This window comes from Cucurbita moschata, unplaced genomic scaffold, assembly GCF_002738365.1.
Source record: "Cucurbita moschata cultivar Rifu unplaced genomic scaffold, Cmos_1.0 Cmo_Scf00011, whole genome shotgun sequence".
NCBI lineage: Eukaryota > Viridiplantae > Streptophyta > Magnoliopsida > Cucurbitales > Cucurbitaceae > Cucurbita > Cucurbita moschata.
The window spans coordinates 246,070-267,804 of record NW_019268527.1 but is presented as its reverse complement, the minus strand read 5'-3'; the positions used below and the strand labels follow the sequence as shown (position 1 = coordinate 267,804).

Genomic DNA, 21,735 nt, shown 5'->3' with positions numbered 1-21,735 from the left:
CATAGTATTTTACTAGTTCTAGCCACCTTCGTTGTTTCATGTTCATGTTCAATTTCTTCTGTGACTACATTTGCTTTTTGACAGTGATACTGTAAATTTGGGTCTTTTTGCCATACAAGGAGTGTCGCCAAATTTTTAATGCAAGCACCACCGCTGCTAATTCTAGGTCATGTGTAAGATGATTTTTCTCATAATCTTTTAATTGGCGTGACACGTATGCAAGTCACTATCACTATCATGCCACCTCTCTCAAGTCACGAACATACTACCTTATCTCTTTCAAGTCATATCAATGGGCCTCCTCCGATAAGTCATCATCATATTTCCGTTTTCAATTCACATCCAAGCCTCTTCCATATCGTAGTCATATTATCGCTATCAAGTATTGTCACGTTGCCTCCATGAAGTCACCTCCAAGCCTTCTACTCAAAGTTACTGCATACACCTCCTCTAATTTATAGTCATATCCCTCCCCTGAGCATCCTCTAAGTAATCGACATGTCACATCCTCTTAGTCACCTTTGTATTATCCCATTTTCCAAGTCACGCATCAACCTCTTACAGGTCACAGTCACATCACCACATCAACCTCTTAAGTCATAGTCATGTTGGATCCTCCAACTCTCCTACAAGTCACCATGATATCTCTTTCTCCTACTTGCCTCCATGTCTTGTCCACCAAGTCGCCACATAAGCCTTTTTAAGTTAGAACCATGTCTTTCTTCAATCGCCCTCCAAGTAATTGATATATAAACCCTCCAAGTGTCTTAGTCATTACAATGTTGCCTTTCTAAATCACCTCTATGCTGCCCCCTTGACCAAGTACCTCCATAATGCTTCCTCCCAGGAGCTAGATTATGATGAATGATGGGCAGAAAGAGCTAGAGAAACAATAAGCCCTACGCTCTCATAGTATTCTATTCCTATATGAAATTAACAATATAATGTTAAGACAATTAGGAGATTGCTAGCTTATCTTTAATTGTGAAGTGCGAGGATAGGATCAACATTGGTTTTAAATGATGACATGACAAATGAGCCCCACGGGCCTAGATTATAATGAATAATGGTAAAACTTGGGCTCAAATCCCAACTACCCTATTTGTTTTTCATTATTATAACGAAGAATATATTGTGGAGATAATTAGGAACTTGCTAGCTTATCTTTAATCGTGGACCCTAAAGACGAGATCAACGTTGGTATTAAATGTTGGACTAAATATCAAAGTAGATGTAATAATTTAGTGGTGAGGATCCAAGTTGTGGTTGTGCAGACCTAGGTTTGAATCCCAACAATTGAAATTGAGCATAATGAAGTAATTTTTTTTGCAATGATTTCTTAAAATACACATGTCAATGAGTTACCAGATAATATGATCATGTTAATATGTATGAAATCATAAAGAGTGGACTTGTTAGCTTATCTTTAATCGTGGACCCTAAAGACGAGATCAACGTTGGTATTAAATGATGGACTAAATATCAAAGTAGATGTAATAATTTAGTGGTGAGGATCCAAGTTGTGGTCGTCCAGACCTAGGTTTGAATCTCAACAATTGAAAGTGAAATTGGGAAAGTGAAATTGAGCATAATGAAGTAATTTTTTTTTTTTTGCAATGATTTCTTAAAATGCACTGTCTATCAAATAATATGATCATGTTAATATGTATGAAATTATAAAGAGTTTACTAGTTTAAGCTTAATTTTAAACGGTCAAGATTGGCTCCCACAGTATGCACAATTTAAGGTGGAGACAATTAGAAGTTTGCTGGCATCATGAACTGTCAAGATAAGATTGTAGTAAAGCTTAACTTTAAACTGTCAAGATTAGCTCCCACACTATGAACAATTTAAGGTGGAGACAATTAGAAGTTTGCTGGTATCATGAACTGCCAAGATAAGATCAACGTTGGTATTAAATGACTAGTTGATAGATGAGCCATTTGGGGCTAGTTTACGATAAATGATGGGCTAAAAATCAAAGTGATTGTAGTTTAGTGAGAATTGGGCTTGAATTCTAGTAGCCACGTTTATTTTTCTTTTTTCTTTTTTCTTTAATCGTGGACCGAGCCTTGAGTGAATATCAAAGTGGCCGAGTTTTGTGGTGAAAACCACATTTGTTTTCTAATTATCAATAACATTCACATACATTTTAATCGTAGACCGAGCCTTGGGTGATTCACATAAATGTTAATCTAGGATCTGACACAAAACATTTATCTCCTTAGCAGCTTTTAGCTACAAATCAACCATATTAATATAACTCAAAAGCAAAAAATAAAAACAATAGACCTCAAGTATGACATTTGTAATGATGTACTTTGGTCCATTTTCTACCTCGAGTAGAGTTCACACCCCACCCAACCCTTCGAAAAATGACGATGAGTGATGAGATGATACGATCATGTCTAGTTACTATGTAGGAAACGATAAAGGGTTTGCTAGTTTTTATGTTTGACTTTAAACCGTCAAGATGAGCTCTCACATTATGAACAATATGATGTGGAGACATAAGAAGTTTGCTTGTTTATTCTTAATCATTAGCTCGAAAGACGAGATCAACGTTGGTAAAAAAAAATGATGAGCTGATAGGTGAGTTCCTAAAGACTAGATTTTGATAAATGATTGGTTAAATATAAAATTAGTGGTGAGAATTTCAAGTTGATCTAGGCTTGATTCGTAGTAGTCACATTTGTTTTTTAATTCTAAAAGCTATTAGTTTTACTTTTTTTTTTTAATTTTTGAATTAGATATGTTCTTAAAAATAACACAAACAATTTGAAAGTGAAATGAGTTTGATGAAGTACTTACCCATATTTTGTAATGATCTAAGAATAAATGAAGCTTGATTCTTATTGAATGTGGCATAAATTGCAATAACTTGTAATAATTTGAACATCTTCATAAAATCTTCCTTGAAGTGTATATTGCATGATTGATGTCTTGGTTCATATCAAGAGTTCTCTTTACAACTCTAAGACAGGTAAATTTGTCGAATTGACGACCTTCCTCTTTCCTATCTCTCGATGTCACGACCCAATATTTTACTATGGGCCGTGACTCAAAACAACAACGTGAATGCAAAGAAAATAGTTGAAAATTTATAAGGGCGAAATGATTTATTCCAAGCAAAGAAAATTGCAATACCAAGTTCAAACAAACAAAAGTTTTAGGAACAAAAATATGAAAATCTGAATGCAAAAGAAAACACTAGACTGACGCCTCGGGACATGCATTTCTCTGTGGCAATCCACCTCTCTGATCACGCCCTACCTCGACCAAACGCCTCACCTACCTAGAAAAAGATATAGTAGGGATGAATATAAAATTATACTCAGTAAGCCACCTACTTGTAGGCTCTCATCGCATCCTAAACTTAACAGATAAACACAAGTTTCTCATTGGTTCTAGGACGTCTGGTTCTAATCTTAGGCCTTTAGGGCTTGCCCCTTGGGACTTCTATGGTTCTTTGTCCTCTCATTTAGTACTTAAGAGTTCCTTATGCTAAGCTGAAATGACCGGTGTCTCTCTATGAGACGCTACCTCTGCATGGCTAACTGAGATTACATGGTGTCTTGCCTAAGGGTGTGTTGAGTACCTCCTGAGCTCATAATAGTCTCCCTATGGGGGGGCGCGACTCAACCCGTTCCCATGCAGCTAATGGGTTGTACGATGTGGGGACACATTTCCCATGCGAAATGGCTAGGAGCAATAAGAACTGATCAGGAACCCTAATCCTCCCACAAAGCTATAGATATCGTTCAAACAACTAGCAGCCTAAGAATACCCCTAAGGTAGTACATTTGTCGTGGTGATCTGCTAAGCTCCTAAGGAAGGGATCTATCTAAGCTCAATACTTGTCACTCTAATCATGGATCTCTAGGCTTATCATTATAGTGCTTCCTAAACATTATCAAGATGGTGCAAGCATCAAGAGCTAGACACATCATACACAGTTTATGCAAAAATAGGCAATCATACTAAACGGGGGCGATAACATCTATCAGCACCCGAAACGAAGAGTTCACAATTTTTCCATCCTCCCTTCAGCATGCTTAAACAAATACATACTAAGCGGAAGCATAAAACATGGTGAACTTTTCATAGAACATACACATTGACACCTGAGCTCACAGCATGGAAAAGTCTAATCAACTAAGGAAATTAATCTACCATGCATGCATAACAAAGCGATTCCTACAAGTATTCATTCCTAAGTTCCATGTGGTGACTTACATGGTTGACAAGTCCCCGTTCGTTAGGGCTACTAAGCAAGTAGGGTATCCAAAACTATTGATTTTCCTTATTTAGGTCTCTATTCACATAAAAATATTGTTAAAACTGGAATTGAGACGAAAATCGGGCAACTAGAAGTCGAACGGGTCAAAAAGGTCCTTACACGCGCTCTCACGTGTAGGGAAAGAAGCTAGTCGAAAGCGGACACGCGAGTACCACTCTTAGTTTGCTTTTGCGCAGTCGCGGGTCAGCGCTCTAGTTTGGGTTGACGATTTAGATTGCTTGGGTGGACCATGGGTTGGTTTAGCCGATGGGTTGCGGGTCAGGTCGGATCTACTCGCAGTTCTTGAATAGGGTAAGGCACGCAGACGACGCGTGTCGCCACTTCGCTGGGGGCTGCTTCGCTCTAGCTGTCATCTGACACGTAGCTCCAGTCGATGTCTGACGTGTGTCGCCTCCTCATCAAGTCGTGCCTCATCGGTCGCCGATCAACATGTGGCTGCCAGGAAAAATCTTCTCCCCTTCCTATCCGACGAAAAAAAAGAAAATGGGTAAGTTTTCTTGAATCTTCTCTTTTTTTTATCTTTCGACCTAAAACTCGAATCAACACAATTTCTTTTGCAAAGTTGTAGATCGTAATACCATCTACACTTTAACATTTTTTCTTGATTTTTTTCCTCATCACAGGATGAGTTACGAACATCGAAAGTAAGTCCGTTAACATCCTTACCATTTTTGGGAGAACTCTCGGACCCTTCGCATTTTAAGCCAAGTTTCTCCACGAAATCAATGAAAGACCTTCCCTAGATAAACACACCCAAATATTAGGTCTCGATTAATAAAAGTTAATCTCAGATTTGGAAAACATTCTAAAACTCATCTCGGTTTTGGACGAAATTTCGCCGTGGCTCCTAGATTTTCCCAAACCTTCTTCTAATCCTCCTTTTCTTTTTTATGGTCAATATTAGCGTTCCACTTGGACACCTATAATAGATGGAAGAGCAACCCATTTGTCCCTTTGTTGACTTGGGCTAATTTCTCTCTCTCTTTTTTTTAATTTCATCCTTACACTCGATGCCAAAGGATGAAGTATTTTGCTTCGATCTCCCTAATGTAGTTTTGGGTGACTCCAAAGTCAACAATGATATTGCTGACTGCTTTCTCTGATTAATCTAAGCCTCGACATACATAAGACTATATTCCACCACTCTCTTCTAGAGAGCGAACAAGTACTTTAGTGCCCCCATGCAGTGGCATTCAACATTCTCAACTTGCAGTATTTTTTTTCTTCCGTCTCATACTTGATTTTGGAAATCACTCAGAGTTTTTTTTGAAAGGTGTATAGTATCACCTTTCACGGGCATTTAGATTTTTGATGGGCCTCTTGCATATGTAGCAAGACAAGGGGCCTTAATCATGACTACTCTGACTATGAAGTTTCTGCCATTGAGTTCTACCTCTCTGTTGGGAGGACTCGGTTTCCCCTCTTCTTCCTTCAAGTCTATCACCTCCCCCACCTTTGGGGGAGGGGTCGACAATTGCTATTATTTCCACTATGGAAGCTTGGTTCTGCCTTTCGTCTTGGAATTGATAGTTGCTAAGGTAAGTAGCATAAGCCATTGAAAAGGTCTTGGTCCCTTTGATCATAAAGTGTGGCCTTCACCCACACTTCAGCCCCTCAATAAAACTTAAGACCTTGTCTTTTTCAGACATGTCACGAATATCCAACATAAGCCCAAAAAAATCGCTTAACCTAGTCTCAAATATTCCTAGTATATCTCAACTTCCTTAAATTTCTCGCGAGTATCTTGACATTCTCCGGGAAGAACTGAAAGCAGTTCTTATTTTAAGCTTTCCCACGTGTCCACAATACTACAACCATCTTAAATGTCCATGTACTTGGATCTTCACCACAACTTTGCATAGTCGATTAGATGCATTGTTTCCAAAACTTCACTCCTTCTGCCCTAGTGTTTGTGGCTCAAAAGTAATGTTCAAAGTCAAAGATAAAGTTCCCTAGAGCCTTTCCATTTCAAACCTCATAAAAGAGCTTAGGCTCCAAGATCTTTGTCTTGTTTAATTGTATTATAATTCCAAGTGAGGTTTGGTTCCCCACAGCTCTCATGGTGAGGTTTAATCTAGTGCTCAGGCCGCCACTTCGGCCCTGACCACTCTTAGGGCTGCTCTTAAATCCTTAGACATTCTAAGACCATTTGATCTATTGCTCGTTGGGCCTTGTCTAAGCCTTCGATGTGTTCTTCCAACTGAGTTTTGCTTGAAATGTGATAAGGCAACCCTATTCCTCAGCCCAACGATCCAAGTTTTTTTTCAAGCAAGAATTCTTGAATCAAAGAAATTAACACCTCCTTGTACAAAATTCGAATCAACCAAGAGATAAGGCTAGAATTAGATTACCTCTTACGATCAAAGATCTAGAAGCAAGATTTGGAACCTTGTCCTAAATTGAGTCACCCTACAATCGAACTTGATTAAATGGCTTGGGTGCAATCTACCACAAGAATTGCTTGAAACTTAGAAATGCCAAAGATGATGCTCATATTTCTAAGGGAGAACGTCTCAACTTGAGAGATCAATTTCATTCATCATAAATCTAATTTCTACGTAATAATTTGTGGGTATTTATTGCCTTTTAAGAAGAAGTTAGTGGTCTAGATTTAATCTCAATCCCCTTAAATCTCGACATAGAAGACAAAGTCAATTTGACCATTACAAACTTTACGAAATTAAAAATAATAAATAAAGTTTTCTAACACAAATGATGCTTGCAACTTCATCCACTACTTCAACGGTGCAAATATTCACTTCTGGAGCTCCAAATGATTTTTTCTCAATCGAATCAACTTGTTACACATTAAATGATGGTTGAACCGAGCCTATCTAATTTTGTAGATGAAGAAAGAATGTTTGATGAATCTTCTTGGCCTTGGATCGTGTAATAGGTCTAATTGGAAGATTTGGAACACCCTGTAGTAGGCCTTGGATCGTGTAATAGGCTAAATTTCAAGATGGGGTAGAAGAGAAAATTACTTAGAATTTTATCTGAGTTCCTCAACAAGAACTGCTTAGTGGCTTTGGAAGAATCATTTTGGCTTTTAATTTATTCAAATCTATCCAGAATCAAGGAAGAACTAAAGGTAAGCTTTTTGAGTTCTTAATTTTGATTTTCCTTCATATTCGAGAGCTTTTCTTCAAATTAAGTTTTGAAGTTTTAGCATATTGTTATTGGAGGGGTTTTGACAAGTTTTGTGAAGGAATTTGGAGTTGATTCGAAAAAATAGTGTTCCATGTGTTGTGTGATGAAGAAACCAAATTGATTGAGTTGTGTGAGAAAGTTATGAAAATAATAAAATAGAAAGAGACTTGAAAATAGAGAAAATCTAGAAAACAAATTGTAGAATGGCTGGAGGAGAATGGTGCATTAGGTGCGCCATGTGTTGTGTGATGAACGGTGTTGCACGACTGGTTGAGGTACGACGAATGTCAAGGCAAGTAGGTAAGCATGACCCATAAGGCGACCCGATCATAGAAACCAAACCGCACTCGGTTCGCTTGCCCATATTCAAACTTCTTACTTGGCCCCGGTGTGACAATGAAAACGCACCACGTGTCGCCACTAGGAAAATTGCGAGAAATTCTTACACTGTCATGGATCAAACATATGCCATAGGAGTCGAATGGTCGAATTAGCGCGTGCCACGTGTTGCCTAGCTAGGATGACTTTTCTTCCCTTCGTGTGGTACTTGCACATGAGAGCCATGTGTGTGTCGCCTTATGTATGCATGTTTTCATGTTAGTGTCCTCTTTTTGCTCCTTTAGACCTCCGTTTGTCTGTTTTTCATCTCAATTTTGATACTAACCCTAATTTTATTTGGATTATGACCTACTAGAGAAATTTTATGAATTTTGGAGCCCCTAACACACCAAAAAAAAAAAAAAAAGCCAGCTAAAAAAGGCATAAATCATCCTAGCAAGTATCCACATAGCTTAGTTTCTCAATTATCTACTACAACAACACTATGTGAAATTTTCTGCAACTTAACCTCAACTCTCACTTGCGTTGTTCTCCCATAACCTTTCTTATCTTTGTCCTTGTACATGACATTTTCATCAAAAGTCACCTTACAGTGTCTCAATATTTTTTTTGTTCTTGACATCCCAAAACTTGTACCCAAACATATTAGAATCATAGCCTATGAAGTAGCACTTCATAGCCTTAGCATCAAGCTGGTAACTCTTCTTTGGATCAATACAAACATACGCAGTGCAACCAATAGTTCCCAAGTGAGAGTACTTGAGTTCTTTTCCTATCCATACCTCTTTTGGCAACTTAAACCGCAAGGGTACTGACGACCCTCTATTTATCAAGTAGGTTATTGTATTTACAACATCAACTCAGAATGTCTTTGAAAATTTACAATGAATCCCCAGACTCCTTGCCCGCTCATTCAATGTTCTATTCAACGAATTGTCTTGCTTTACCTGGAACTATCCTCATTAATCTAATTCTCTCACCAACACCATTTGAAACATTCTCAACAACAAGTCATGTTTATACATCATGTAGTTGTGAATAAGGTTCCAGATTTTGTGCCACGTTTTACCACCATAGCACCCTTCACAATCTTCCCCGAACTTTTTCCAAACTCTATTGCATAACTTGTGCTATCCAACTGACCAATAGAGATCAAGTTCTTCTAGAGACCAAGAATATATCTTTACATCCTTTAATATCCACTGATTTCCCGCCGAAGTTTTTATGTAGACATTCCCATTTCCTTCAATCTCTAAATTTTAGTTGTCGGCAAATACGCCTTCTCAAAATTTCTAGACTCGAAATTAAACATTTCCTTATTTTGAGACAAATGAAAATATGCACCTGAATCCAAAATCGAGGATTCAATTGGATTATTCCTGATTTGAAGACAAAAGAAAATATGCACCTGAATCGAAAATCGAGGATTCAATTGGACTATTCCTGATTTGGAGACAAAAGAAAATATTCACCTGAATCCAAAATCCAGGATTCAATTGGACTATCCAGATTAGAGCATCCCCGATGTCATTTGCTAAATCAAATTCTCGATAGTGAGAAGTGATCAGAAAACCATTCGTATCTTCATTCTCAACGATTGAATCTTCACCAAATTTGAGTATGTTCTAGATGAGGCGCACCTAATCACATCCAACGGTCGAATTCAAAATGGAGGTTGGTTGCTTGCTGCTCGAATATGATATTTTCGATAAAAAAAATTATAGATAAATCAAACTCCAAATCACGACGATTCTGGAGGTTTCAATGTTCATAAAGTTTGAGGTGAGGACTTTCATTTAGAACAAGAATCGAGCAAAGTCGAACTCCCAATCGCAAGTTATACCCGTTGAGTTTTTAGGTTTCCTACTCTCGGATTTCTTCTAAATTTGAGATAAATTGACAACCATTTCCCTTCACACTTGTTCCAACACCATCCAAACAAGATCACCGACAAGTTTTATGAAAAAATCGAGTATTGAAAGAGCCTCAAACCTATTCCCTTAATCGTAGTCTCCATTAAAGAAGAAGCTCGAAAGCTTGAAATTCCAATCCAAGCCTATAGGCGAATTCACCAAAAGAGGTCAATCCCATGTGGTTTCTGCACATCCAAGGATCATTTTTGTAGAAGATCACGAAGAGAATTAACACCAAGAACGTGTGTAATTGGAGAGCTTAAGTTTCAGGTACAAATTATGGGTAGGAATCGAATTCCTAGCTATGGTCCATTTTTCTTAAAATTGAGTTTTCCTTTAGTTTAAGAGGATTGGGATGAGAAACTTTGATGAAGAAATCGAGAGCTAACACATCTTAGATCAAGCTATCCAAGAACTCGAAGCTCTGCATTTTCGGGTGAGCTACAGACTGAGGATAATTTCTCAAAATTAAGGCCACACGTATAAAGACGTTCCACCAAGACAATTCCTTTAGCTAGAGGAAATAAGAAGGAAGAGGTTCCATTTAGAAATCAGGCCTTGAAAACCTCTAGAATCGGACGCCCAATATAAATTTTTTCTGTTGAACTCTAGTGAGAAAACAATTTTCCGACGAACTTTGGAGGTTAATAACTTAGGCTACGATCCTCAAGAAGGTATGAACTCAATCCCTAGCTTGTCTCTGTAACACCATCGTTAAGTTTCATAAAGAAATCTTGGGAAGAAAGCTGGAGAGAGGTACTTTCAAGACTGCGGCACAAAGGCCATGCGCGCCTTCTTTCCTTCCAGAGGAAGAAGACGATGACGTGGCCGGTTAAACTGAACTAGCCATTTCAAACCAAACTATAGCCAAATCTCGACTTTTCTTAATTTTAGCCATCTTTTAGATCGGTTCTCGTTAAAAGCTTCATGGTAACATAAACTAGACACTCTAAGGATTCTTTCAAAGAAAATTTGAAGTAATTCGGATACCAGAACCTTGAGAACGGAGGTCTCAAACGTCGACAACGAGGTAAGTAGCCACCTTGGACTTTTTAAAGAAATACTTGTTAAGAATCACACGGATTTCTGTACCAATCTTAAATTAAGTATGAATTAAGGAAATATAGAACAAAAACACCAAGAACCGTGAGTTAAGACCCTAAATCGATTAATTTTCTCAGGATTTAAGTAACATTAAAATTACCCACTAAATCAACTCACAGCCCATGAAATTTTAATGTTGAGTATATTATGGCGTGTTACCATTAAATATGAAATTTGGTGGTCATTAGACAAGGGTTAAGTAGCAAAACCAAGTAATGGAGTAAAATGAACATAATGCCCCTAGGGTAACTTATCTTCAGTTCATGATCTAAATGATCTACATATACTATGAAACTTTGTAATAGACCTTATCTTATGATGAGTGATGATTTGGTAAAGTTTGAAAGTTTGGAAGTTATTCGAACACGTTTAGAGAATTAGGTGGTAAAATGACCAAAATGTCCCTAGGACCTTTTAAGATACATCAAGACCTAAATATCCTCCAAATGATTTATTGTTTTTTGTAAGGTCTATTACTAAGGACATAAAGATATGTTCAAGATTTCAAGCTGCTTAGATTAAGTTTGAAACCTAAACCAAGTTATGGTCTAAAAAATGCTCATAGGAAATACCTCATAACCTAACTCTTACTTAAGATCCAAGACTCTTGTCAAATTTTCTAAAGAATATACTATGAAGAACTCATACATGTTACTGTAAGTTATGTGGAGCTTAAGAATGGCATGTTACGACTTATGCTTCAAGAAAGTAAGAACGTTAGAAATTTATAGAATGTTTGAAAATCAAGAACAACACCACACAAGCTCTATATATATTAAGATAAGAAGAATGTTTGGTACTAGTCAAGGACAAGGGACCAAGGTCCTCAGATTTAGAAACTCAAGAAAACTCCTAGACCTCCCACGACAAAAGCATGTTCATGACTCAAACTACCTCGCTTGCAACATAAGAAACCTTTGATTTAGATTTTTAGACTACACTGCTTGGAACATATGAAGCCTTTAACATAGGTATTTAGAATATGCCGCAACTTGAGAAGAGGTATTCAGGCCGTATTGCAAGGAACGCATGAAACCCTGGATGCGGGTCAGACTACATCGCTTGGAACGTATGAAGCCTTAGATGTAGGTTTCCAGACTTCGTTGCATGTAACGTAAGAAGCCTTGAACATAGGTATCCAAACTATGCCGCTTGGAATGCATGAAGGCTTGGGTATAGGTTTTCAAACCATATTGCAGAGAACGCATGAAGTCCTGGATGTGGGTTCAGACTACGTTGCTTGGAACGCATGAAACCTTGAACATAGGTTAAGACCGAGGTCCTCAGATCATGATAAGAGCTCACAAGTCAAGAACACAACCAAAAGACCTAATTACTTGCACAAGAACTAGGACAAGTCAAGAAGTATGGCACTCTAGCATATAAAGAACATGATTAAGGGTCTACAAGTAAACTACTTACTTAGTCTTTGACCTCACTCCATGTTTTTCATGTTTTTAAGGTAAATAAGAAACTAGTCGAGGTTAAGAGCGGTCTTTGCAGCAGGTGCCATAGAGAAGCCTCACCCATCGTCCTCACCTCTTTTGTTTAATATATTTTATGTTTGTTCCTTCTTTCGAGTTTTAACTAATTATGCATGAACTCTATTTTAAAATATTGTAAATTTATTATATATTATGTTTTAAATTCTCTTTATTTTATTTCGCACAAAAATCCCTTGTCTTTTATTACACAATCGAGTTATGCCCAAAGTCACGTCTGTGCCTTATAAACCTAACCCAAGTCAAAACCACCCCTCTGGGCACTCCACCATCCTGTTCACTCCGGATTGGCACCTTTTTTTTTTTTTTTGGAATCAACCTCTAAGACCATAAGCGTAGAAGATTGAATCATCCTTAGACTTGGCATAGTAGTAATGTTAAAAAATCAGGAGGCATTCTCAAGTCTTAAAAGAAGGAAAAAGACCGTGGAGAAGTATGACGTAGAATTCACTTGAGAGATCCAAATTTTCCCGAGATGGTAGATACAGAGAAGACAAGAACTTTCCACTTCACTATGAGGCTTAAGGGAAGATAACCAAGGGAGTGTGGCTGCCTTTGCCTCAAAGAATTACGTCACAACCCTTAAGGCTGCCACCTAACTGGATATGTATAAACAACAAATGAAAACGGTGGAGCCAAACAAGTTAGTATAAAAGAGAAAAATTTCCATAACTCAGATCAGCGAAACAAGAACCACACCATCTTTGAAAATCTAAAATATCTTTACATCCATTCATTCGATCATCCCCAAATTTAAATAGGTTTTAAAAGACACCCAACTCGCGCCTGAAATTCAAAATGGAAGTTGGCGAAGGCCTCATCGAAAGAAGATATTTTCAACAAAAATTCAAGAAATTTGGATTTCAAACTTATGGCAGTTCTAGACGTTTCAAAGTCGGTTTAAGCTCAAAATTTATAGTTCCTACAAATTCTAAGCAAGATAGCCCACAAACTTATAGTCATTTAGATTTTAGGTCTTCCTTCCTTGAGTTTTTCTCAATTCTAGGGTTATGAACATTTTCCTTCAAACTTGTTCCTACAAATTCTAACCAAAATAGCCCCCAAACTTGTGAAGAAATCAAGCGTTTAAAGTGCATCTAAACTATATGCCCAATACACGCACCATTAAAGAAGCTTAAGGAAAAGCTTGGAATTGCAGTACGAGGTTATAAACGAATTCATCATGTCTAATCTATCCCACACAGTTTTTTGACCTTCAAAGTATATTATCCTACCAAGATCAAGAACGAGTTGACGAATAAATCCTATTAAAATCAAGAACGAGTTGTCGAAGAAAGAGGCTATCTGGTGGAAAATTTGACTTCGAACTTGAGAGCTCTTACTTGAAAATTAGGAGCTCCAGTAGAATTCATCATTCTAAAATCAATCCTTGATTAATTGGCGAACATCTATTTATTTATTTTTAAATATTTAATTAAAATTTACCCTTCAATATTAATAATCAAAAAAATAAATACAAAATTAATATAGACCTTTAGCATCTTACACTAATGCAACCGATTTTTAAGCTCTAGTCTACACTTTTTGTTATGTGTTTCCACTTAATGAAGTACATGTAGCTTCTTTGTTCAAGCTTCCTCAGATACTCTGGGTCATATTTAAGTTATCCAATCATGCATGGACACACTTAAGAACGGAAGGCCTTAAGTGTGTTAACTAAAGAAAAGACCGAACACAAGTGAGGAAAAATGTTCTCAAATGATCGTCTACAATTTTGGTTGGCTACGGTGGGAGTCAAATCCACAACCTTCTGATCCGACAAGAATTTTAAGATACTTCAATGATCGTCTAGAGTTCTATTAAATTTGAATTCAAGTTGCAATCAATTTCACATTTTATAAAATGAAGTCTCATTTCAGCAACAAGAGTTTCAAGATACTTCAATAGTGGTTTCATTTATTCTTAGATTGGTACAAATTTATGATGGATGATTAAAATTTAGATTAATGGCATTTCATTAATATATTTTAAGTTTTAAGACTTTTTATTTATTTTTAGATCTTAAATGGCTAATTATGATCATAAAATATGAAGATTACAAACTCATCTCATTCATTTTGAGGCTATATAAAGCCTGTATAAAGTCTTCGTTAAAGAGACTTGGAAAATGCACTAAAATGAATATTTGTACTCTCCTTTAACAATGATTAAGTTTCTTTGCAATTCTGCATGTTTAAAATCATGAAGTTTGACACGATTGATCTTACTTGCGGAGTGATTCGAATCTCAAACAATTGTTCTTGCTTGAGATATTCGACCAACTAGATAATCTGAATCTTACTCCCGCTGTAGTGATTTTTATCACGTAAATTGTTCTTGGTATTTAATTTCTAACTTAAGTAATTAGAACTAAATTAAAATAAATAAAAAAAAATAGGAAAATCTAATATATGACTTACCATAACAAACTTTCAAGCAACATTCCTATTCATATTGGATTGAGTTGAATAATGTTTTCTTGGACCAATCGAAAAGTTGGGGTTGGTTAGATGGGTAACTGAATCCAACCCGAAAATTTTCAAATCCAACCCAACTCATTATTTTCAGGTTGGGTTGTCGCGTGTTAAAAAATTATTTATCCACACTTCAAAGCTATTCATTACAATCTTAAATAAAATATATTAAAAGTTCACAAACAAACACGTCATCCAAAAAAATAAATCATCATCATAATAGGGTTAGAACATTGCCCAACAACAAAAAGACAACTAAATGTGGGCACTTTCTAAGAGCAATTGGTTAAGCGAAAAATACAAGGATATAGATACTAAAATTAAAAAAGAATGAAAATAATTAGTTTAAAAAACTATGCCTAACAAAAAAAAAAAAAAAATATTTTCATATTTTACGGGAAAGAGACTTACATCAATTATGAGAAAAACCATGGATACTAAATTGCAACAAAACGATAATAAATAAGCTAGAACTTAGAATTACTATCTTTGTTTTTGTTTTTATCGGATGGATCTTCAAATAATTGATAATTTTGTATCAATCCAATTTTGGATTTACGTTTTAGTAGTTATTTCTTAAGTATTAAAGAGCTTCTAAAATATCAAAGAATACTCCTACCTATGTTATATGTTGATCCCGAACATATAGTAGACACTAGAACAATGACAAAGAAAATGATGGATTAAAAGTAAAAAGAATTTGAAAAAAAAAATTAACACATAAAAATTATTCAAATAACCTACCAAATGAAAACAATATACTTTAAAACTAGTCTTGCATAATCTATCGCTATTGATTTTTGCTTCTAAATATTTAAAATAACCTAAATGTTTGTATTCAAATATTCAACATAACCTAAATGTTTGTATTTATACCACTCTAGTATGCCACTCTAGTGTTCCCATCAATAATGTCTTAATATCTTTATAACATTTTGTTTGATTTGGGTCGATCCGAATTTTTTTGTCCAATAAACTTGAAATCGAATCGAATTTAGTCGGATTTAAGAAAATTAACTCAATCTAACCCAAATTGTAATCCAATCCAACTCAACCCCTATAATTCAAGTTGGGTTAGTTTAAGTTGTCGGGCTCAATGTACACTCCTAGTTAATGCTAGTTTTAAAAGTTCATATATATATTTATGGTACAAACTTTAATAATATTTTTATATTTTTTAAAGGATATTTTTGAAACACTTTTAAAAATTCATATTTAAAACAAAATAATTACAATATTTAAAACAAAGTAATTACGATTTCGGTCCAAAGCTGTAAAGGCATTTTTATTTTTATTTTTATTTTTAAAGTTAAAAGGTATGGTTGAAACTTAAATATATATATATATATATATATATATATATATATATATATATATATTTTAAAAAATTAATTTAGCCCTTGGGCCTTTAGGTTAATTTAGAGTTCTTTGTTTGGTGGGCTCTGGTTTTGGCCAATGAGATTTCATATTAATAATGGTTAATTGAAAATTTAGAGTTAATATTATTTGTAAGTGAAATAAATAATAATTTTAAACAAATTTAGAATTTAAAAATAGTTCGAAATAAATATTAGTTTTAAACCTATTTGATGATTCGGTTTGACATCTCAATTATTAATGTCATGTGACATAACTCACGTGAGCTTATCTCAATGATTAGATTCACATCATTTACCTCATTTGAACTTGTCTTTATCATACATATATAGGTGAGATGAACTTCGTAATTGTTCCACCTATGAATCTTATACATATAATCCCAACCGGAGTTACCCGATTTTATATAGTTTATATTATTTAGGCATGACACTAGTAGATCATCTCATATACGTACAAGAAGTAACTTGACAACCGATAACTGTAAGTAGAATTTGATACATACAGAAAGTATCTCCATATAGTGTACGTATATCATGTGGGGTAAGACCCTGATTGAATCATATCATATAAATGCAAAAGGTGACCTTCTAGCTTTCTCAAGACACGACCCCTACTATAATTACTTTATATAGTTGCAAGAATTGACCTTGCAACGATTAGGGGCAAGGAGTGACCTTGCAACATTTAGCAAATCTTGTTTGGGCACAACTCTAATAGAACTCGTACACATATAGTATAGACTTGAACAATATCGCACATCATGCATTTCGTGCTATACTTTTGCTTATTCGATTCATATTTCAAGTCCTACAAGAAGTCCTAAACCGTGCATAACTCGATTAAAAAATTGACTTTAAATATATTAGACCTAAGGAATTAAAATAAAATAAAATAAGGAAATACAGTTAGATTTGACCAAAAAAAATATATATATTTGTCAGAATTAAACAACTAAGGAATTAAAATAAAGTAAAAAAAAAAAGAAAAAAAAAAGAAGGAAATACAATCAGATTAGTGAGAAGTGGGAAGTAAGAAAAATAAGAAAATAGAAAGAAAAGATAAAATTTTAGAAGGAATAATCCATTAAAATAAATAGACAAAGATTTGGAACCACCAAAATGTTGTCCGTACATTCTTAAAATAGAAAATAAATATTTAATGAAAATAGAATTATATATATATATATATATTATCCCATGCTTATGGTAAATATATACTAACGAACTTAAATTAAATAAAAAATTTCGGATCATTACATATTGGTTGGGAAGGAGAACGAAACACGCTTTATAAGAGTATGGAAACATTTCCATAGCAGAAACGTTTTAAAGTTTTGAGAAAAAGCTCAAAAAGAAAATTTCAAAGAAGACAATATCTGCTAGCGGTAAGTCTGAGCTATTACAAAATCAATATATATGAAATAATTCTCCTTTTGTCTTCATTTTTTCTATATATATTGTCATTTCATTTCACAATTTCAATATTCTATATACCTTTCTTTGTTGTTATTCTCTCCATCTATCATGGCTCGTATTCATCTTTTCGTGCTCTTCCTATCGAGTTTGATCTTGTTTGTGAATGCACAGTTTGAATACTTTCAAATGGTTCAGCAATGGCCACTAGCTACATGCACAGGTACCCCGTGCCTTAATCCACCTTCAAACAAGTTCACTATTCATGGTCTTTGCCCGAAAACTTCTCTAATGCCATACTTGTTTGCAAAGGATCAACATTTAATTCAACCAATACGGTACCATATACTACGATATAGAAAATGAGCATTTTTTTTCTCCATTTAAAACTATATAACTCTCACCATTTATTGTCCATTTTTTCTTGTTTCTCTAAGACATTTTTTTTAGTCTTTTTCACATTTCTCCGACGTATAATTCGAAAGCCATGTTCTCAAATACTCTCGAAATATAAAATCATGAATTTGTATATATGAAGTTAAATATGGAGTTATAGTTTTAAAATTTTATAAATCCATTTTAAATTTAAAGAAATTATTGCAACATCATTTGTTTTAATATAATGCTTAAAAAAAATTATTAATTTTTTTAATTTTTTTAAAATTTTTAAGAATGGATAATAAGAGATCCTTCCAAATAACTACTATTCTTTGGATCTATGTTCTAAGTGGTTTTTTTTGTTCAGGCATTTCTTGCACTTGAACCACTACTGAATCAATATTGGCCGGACCTGATAAGCAAAAACAACGGAGGCTTTTGGAGATACGAATGGAATAAACATGGAACATGTTCGGAGTCCGTTTTTAATCAGGTTCAATATTTCCAAACAACTTTGAACATTCGTACCAATCCCAACTACGACCTATTGGCCATTCTGAAAACTGCTCGGCTCAGCCCCACTGGCAGCATATCCACCGATATCATGTCATCGAAGGTGCCATTCAGGCTGCAATAGGAAAGAAACCAGGCCTCCGCTGCAACATCAATAAGAAAACTAGAAACAGTCAATTGCACGAAATCGTATTATGCTTTGATAAAAATGGAGTTACTCTCATAGATTGTCCGTTTCCCCGCAAGTGCCCAACTCAGTTTAAGTGGCTCTTGTCTTAATACTTGTTTTTTTCTTCTTGCTCTCTACGATGTTCATCTATGCTATGGAAAAATAAAAGAATTACTCAGTCTTCACAAATATTTTATAAACCCGTTCATCCATGCATATTCATGTAATTTAAATTAGCTCAGATGTTAAAAGTTGACCGTTTTAATAAAACTATTTATTTAAACCTAAAAATTTCAAGAGTATAAATATTAGATTTAAACAAAAGACTTAAAATGGATAGAGACGGGTGTAGAAACCTTTCCCTAGTAGACGTGTAATGGGGAAGCCCATAAGGGAAAGCCCAAAGAGAACAATATCTAGAGAGGAGTACCGGTTCTACTGTGTAACTCTAAAAGACGCGTTTTAAAGGCTTGAAGGGAAGGCCAAAGAGGACAATATTTGTTAGTGGTGGACTTGGGCCATTACACGACCGTTATGATAGAATCACTCGGGGCCTGAGAGGCGATGGTTTATCCTGTGGCGAATGTCAACAGTTTGAGTTTGCTTATCTCCACCAACTCATGAACTTAGCCGATACAAAGGTATATGATAACACTTCATCCATTTAACAACACCTTAAGATGGTACAACGTTAAAATGCTTAGCTAAACATGCCTAAGAATTAATTAGGCATGACGACCGTCCCTTAACTTCCTTTCATCCCCTACTCTTATTACACTAAAAAATGGTACTCAATCTTTTACCATTTCGGTTTTTCTTTACCTTCACAATCCTTATTTCTTTCTTCTTAATCCCATATTAGACACACACTTTTATGACACTAAAAAATGATACTCAATCTTTTACCATTTCGATTTTTTTGTTTTTTACCTTCACAATTATTTTTCTTTCCTCTTAATCCCTTGTTAGACATACACACTCTTATGGCACTAAAAAGATGGTACTCAATCTTTTACCATTTCTGTTTTTTTTAACCTTCACAATTATTTTTCTTTCTTCCCATCACGCGACCCGTGCACACACAAACACACACAAGTACGCGCGCGCACACAGGCACACATGCTCGCAAGCAGGCACACGCGTGCAAGATATGACCATTTCAAAAGAAGGATCACTAATCATTTTATCCTATAATTTTGTTTTTAAGATAATTCCATAATGTGAATATATGAAATTATATATTATTTTTCTCAGTTGGAGATTTTTTTTTTCTTTTTTTTTTTTGCTCAAGGTTATTTTTTTTTTATTTTTTTTAGTTCCAAAATATAAAACAGTCAATTTTTCAAAATTACGTCGATATTTAATAGATGTCTTATCTATTGAATTACATTCAGATGGACAGTTGTTCTTTAATCAATGGAAAAATAATTTTTTAATAACTTTTTACTTAAATGTAATAGCCAAAAAAAAGTAATAAAAAATAATTAAATAATTAATTTTAAAAAAATAGTACGTTTGAAAAAAAGAACCGTTCCTCATTTCTCTCCCCTAACCCTTCATTGCAAGTCCCAATTGTCTCTTCTCAACCAACTCTTCTAGTTGCTGCAAAAAAAAAAAAAAAAAAAACATTTGCTACAAGAAAGAACAACAAAAATAGTAGAGAAAACAAAAATGTCAGTCTTGGTTTGAAGAAACGTGAGGATAATGTAAGAACATACGAATACATGCATGGGACCCATCATAACAGTCTTTTTTCCTACGGTGGCTATCCTAACGGGCAACTTGGATGTGTAATTAATTTCCTACCCACGACTCACACGTGCGAGTATGGACTTACCAGTCAACTCGTACACCTCCTGGACCCCTTTCTTGTCGGGCGAGCATTCTCTAGTAGCTCTCGATATCAGACACCCATTAGAAGTAGTGACCATCACCGCAACATTATGTCAAACATAATGATCATTCTCCTCCTAGTAGTGTACACGTCCATACTATCGTGAAGGAATAGGGGTATTCTCCGATGCATGAGCACACAATAATGCATGAGGTTCCTAAATCTTTCTATTTTAGGTCGCATACTGAGTATTTTAAATACTCGAAGGCTCGTGTTGCTACATTTTTTAGATGAAGGCAAGGCGCCCCTATAAAGCTAACGAAGGCATTGCAATCCCGAGACTATGACACATGCATAAGATAGATTTGCATTTAATTTTAGTAGTATAGGTTGGTATAAGTTGAATTGTATTTTCCTTTAGTAGTATAGGTTAGTTTAGATTGAATTTCATTTCCATTAGTAGTATAGGTTGAGTTGTATTTTCATTTAATAGTATATAGGTTAGTATAGGATGTTTCATCTATATTGTTTTGTTTAATGTTGACATTATTATAAAGAGTTAATAGAGAAATTCTGCGTTAAATGTTCATGTTATATGTACTATAGCGACCTTAAGTTAACTAGAAAATTTAGGATCGTTACATCAGCAGACCCCAAGTGTCATGCGACGTATGATTATCATCATCATAGTATTGGGGAAGTATCCCAATATATATGAACACACAAAATGCATGAGATCCCTATAGTTTTCATCTTTAAATCATCTTCATGACACAACCATATACACCATTCACACATTATTCTAAGTAACATACACGCTTGACCTTCATATATTCATCATCATTAACATTAACTAGGGTTGTGTCTTAGAAAATTCATCGTCACAACGCATTGTGACATTTAATACATGCACATCATCTTAATATAGAATCTCTTCATATTAAGTCATTTCATCATTATACGTCTCACATCATCTTATTATCATGACCCATCACATCATCATGTCATCATTTAACGTCATCATGTCATCATATAATATCATCACATCATCATATAACTTTTTCCGTTTGTTTTTATAAAAAAGAAATAATTGTTTTCTATTTTCCTTTACATGAAAGAAGGAAGAACTCATAAGCGTTGGCATTGAATATTAAATGAGTGGCAATAAGTGTTGGCATATTTATTTAGGAAAGAATTGTTTTCTGTTTTTTTTTTTTTTTTTTTTTTTTTTTTTTTTTTTTTTTTTTTTTTTTTTTTTTTTTTTTTT

The 21,735-nt window shown here is 34.9% G+C and overlaps 1 protein-coding gene across 1 annotated transcript; it reads left to right on the top strand.

Annotated features, from left to right (window-relative positions):
- The first annotated feature begins 17,685 nt into the window (after positions 1-17,685).
- LOC111449864 (extracellular ribonuclease LE-like) lies at positions 17,686-18,744 on the top strand. The gene is made up of 2 exons (XM_023089954.1): positions 17,686-17,797; positions 18,446-18,744. The coding sequence occupies exons 1-2, from the start codon at positions 17,686-17,688 to the stop codon at positions 18,742-18,744; spliced, it is 411 nt and encodes a 136-aa protein (XP_022945722.1).
- The last annotated feature ends 2,991 nt before the right edge of the window (positions 18,745-21,735 follow it).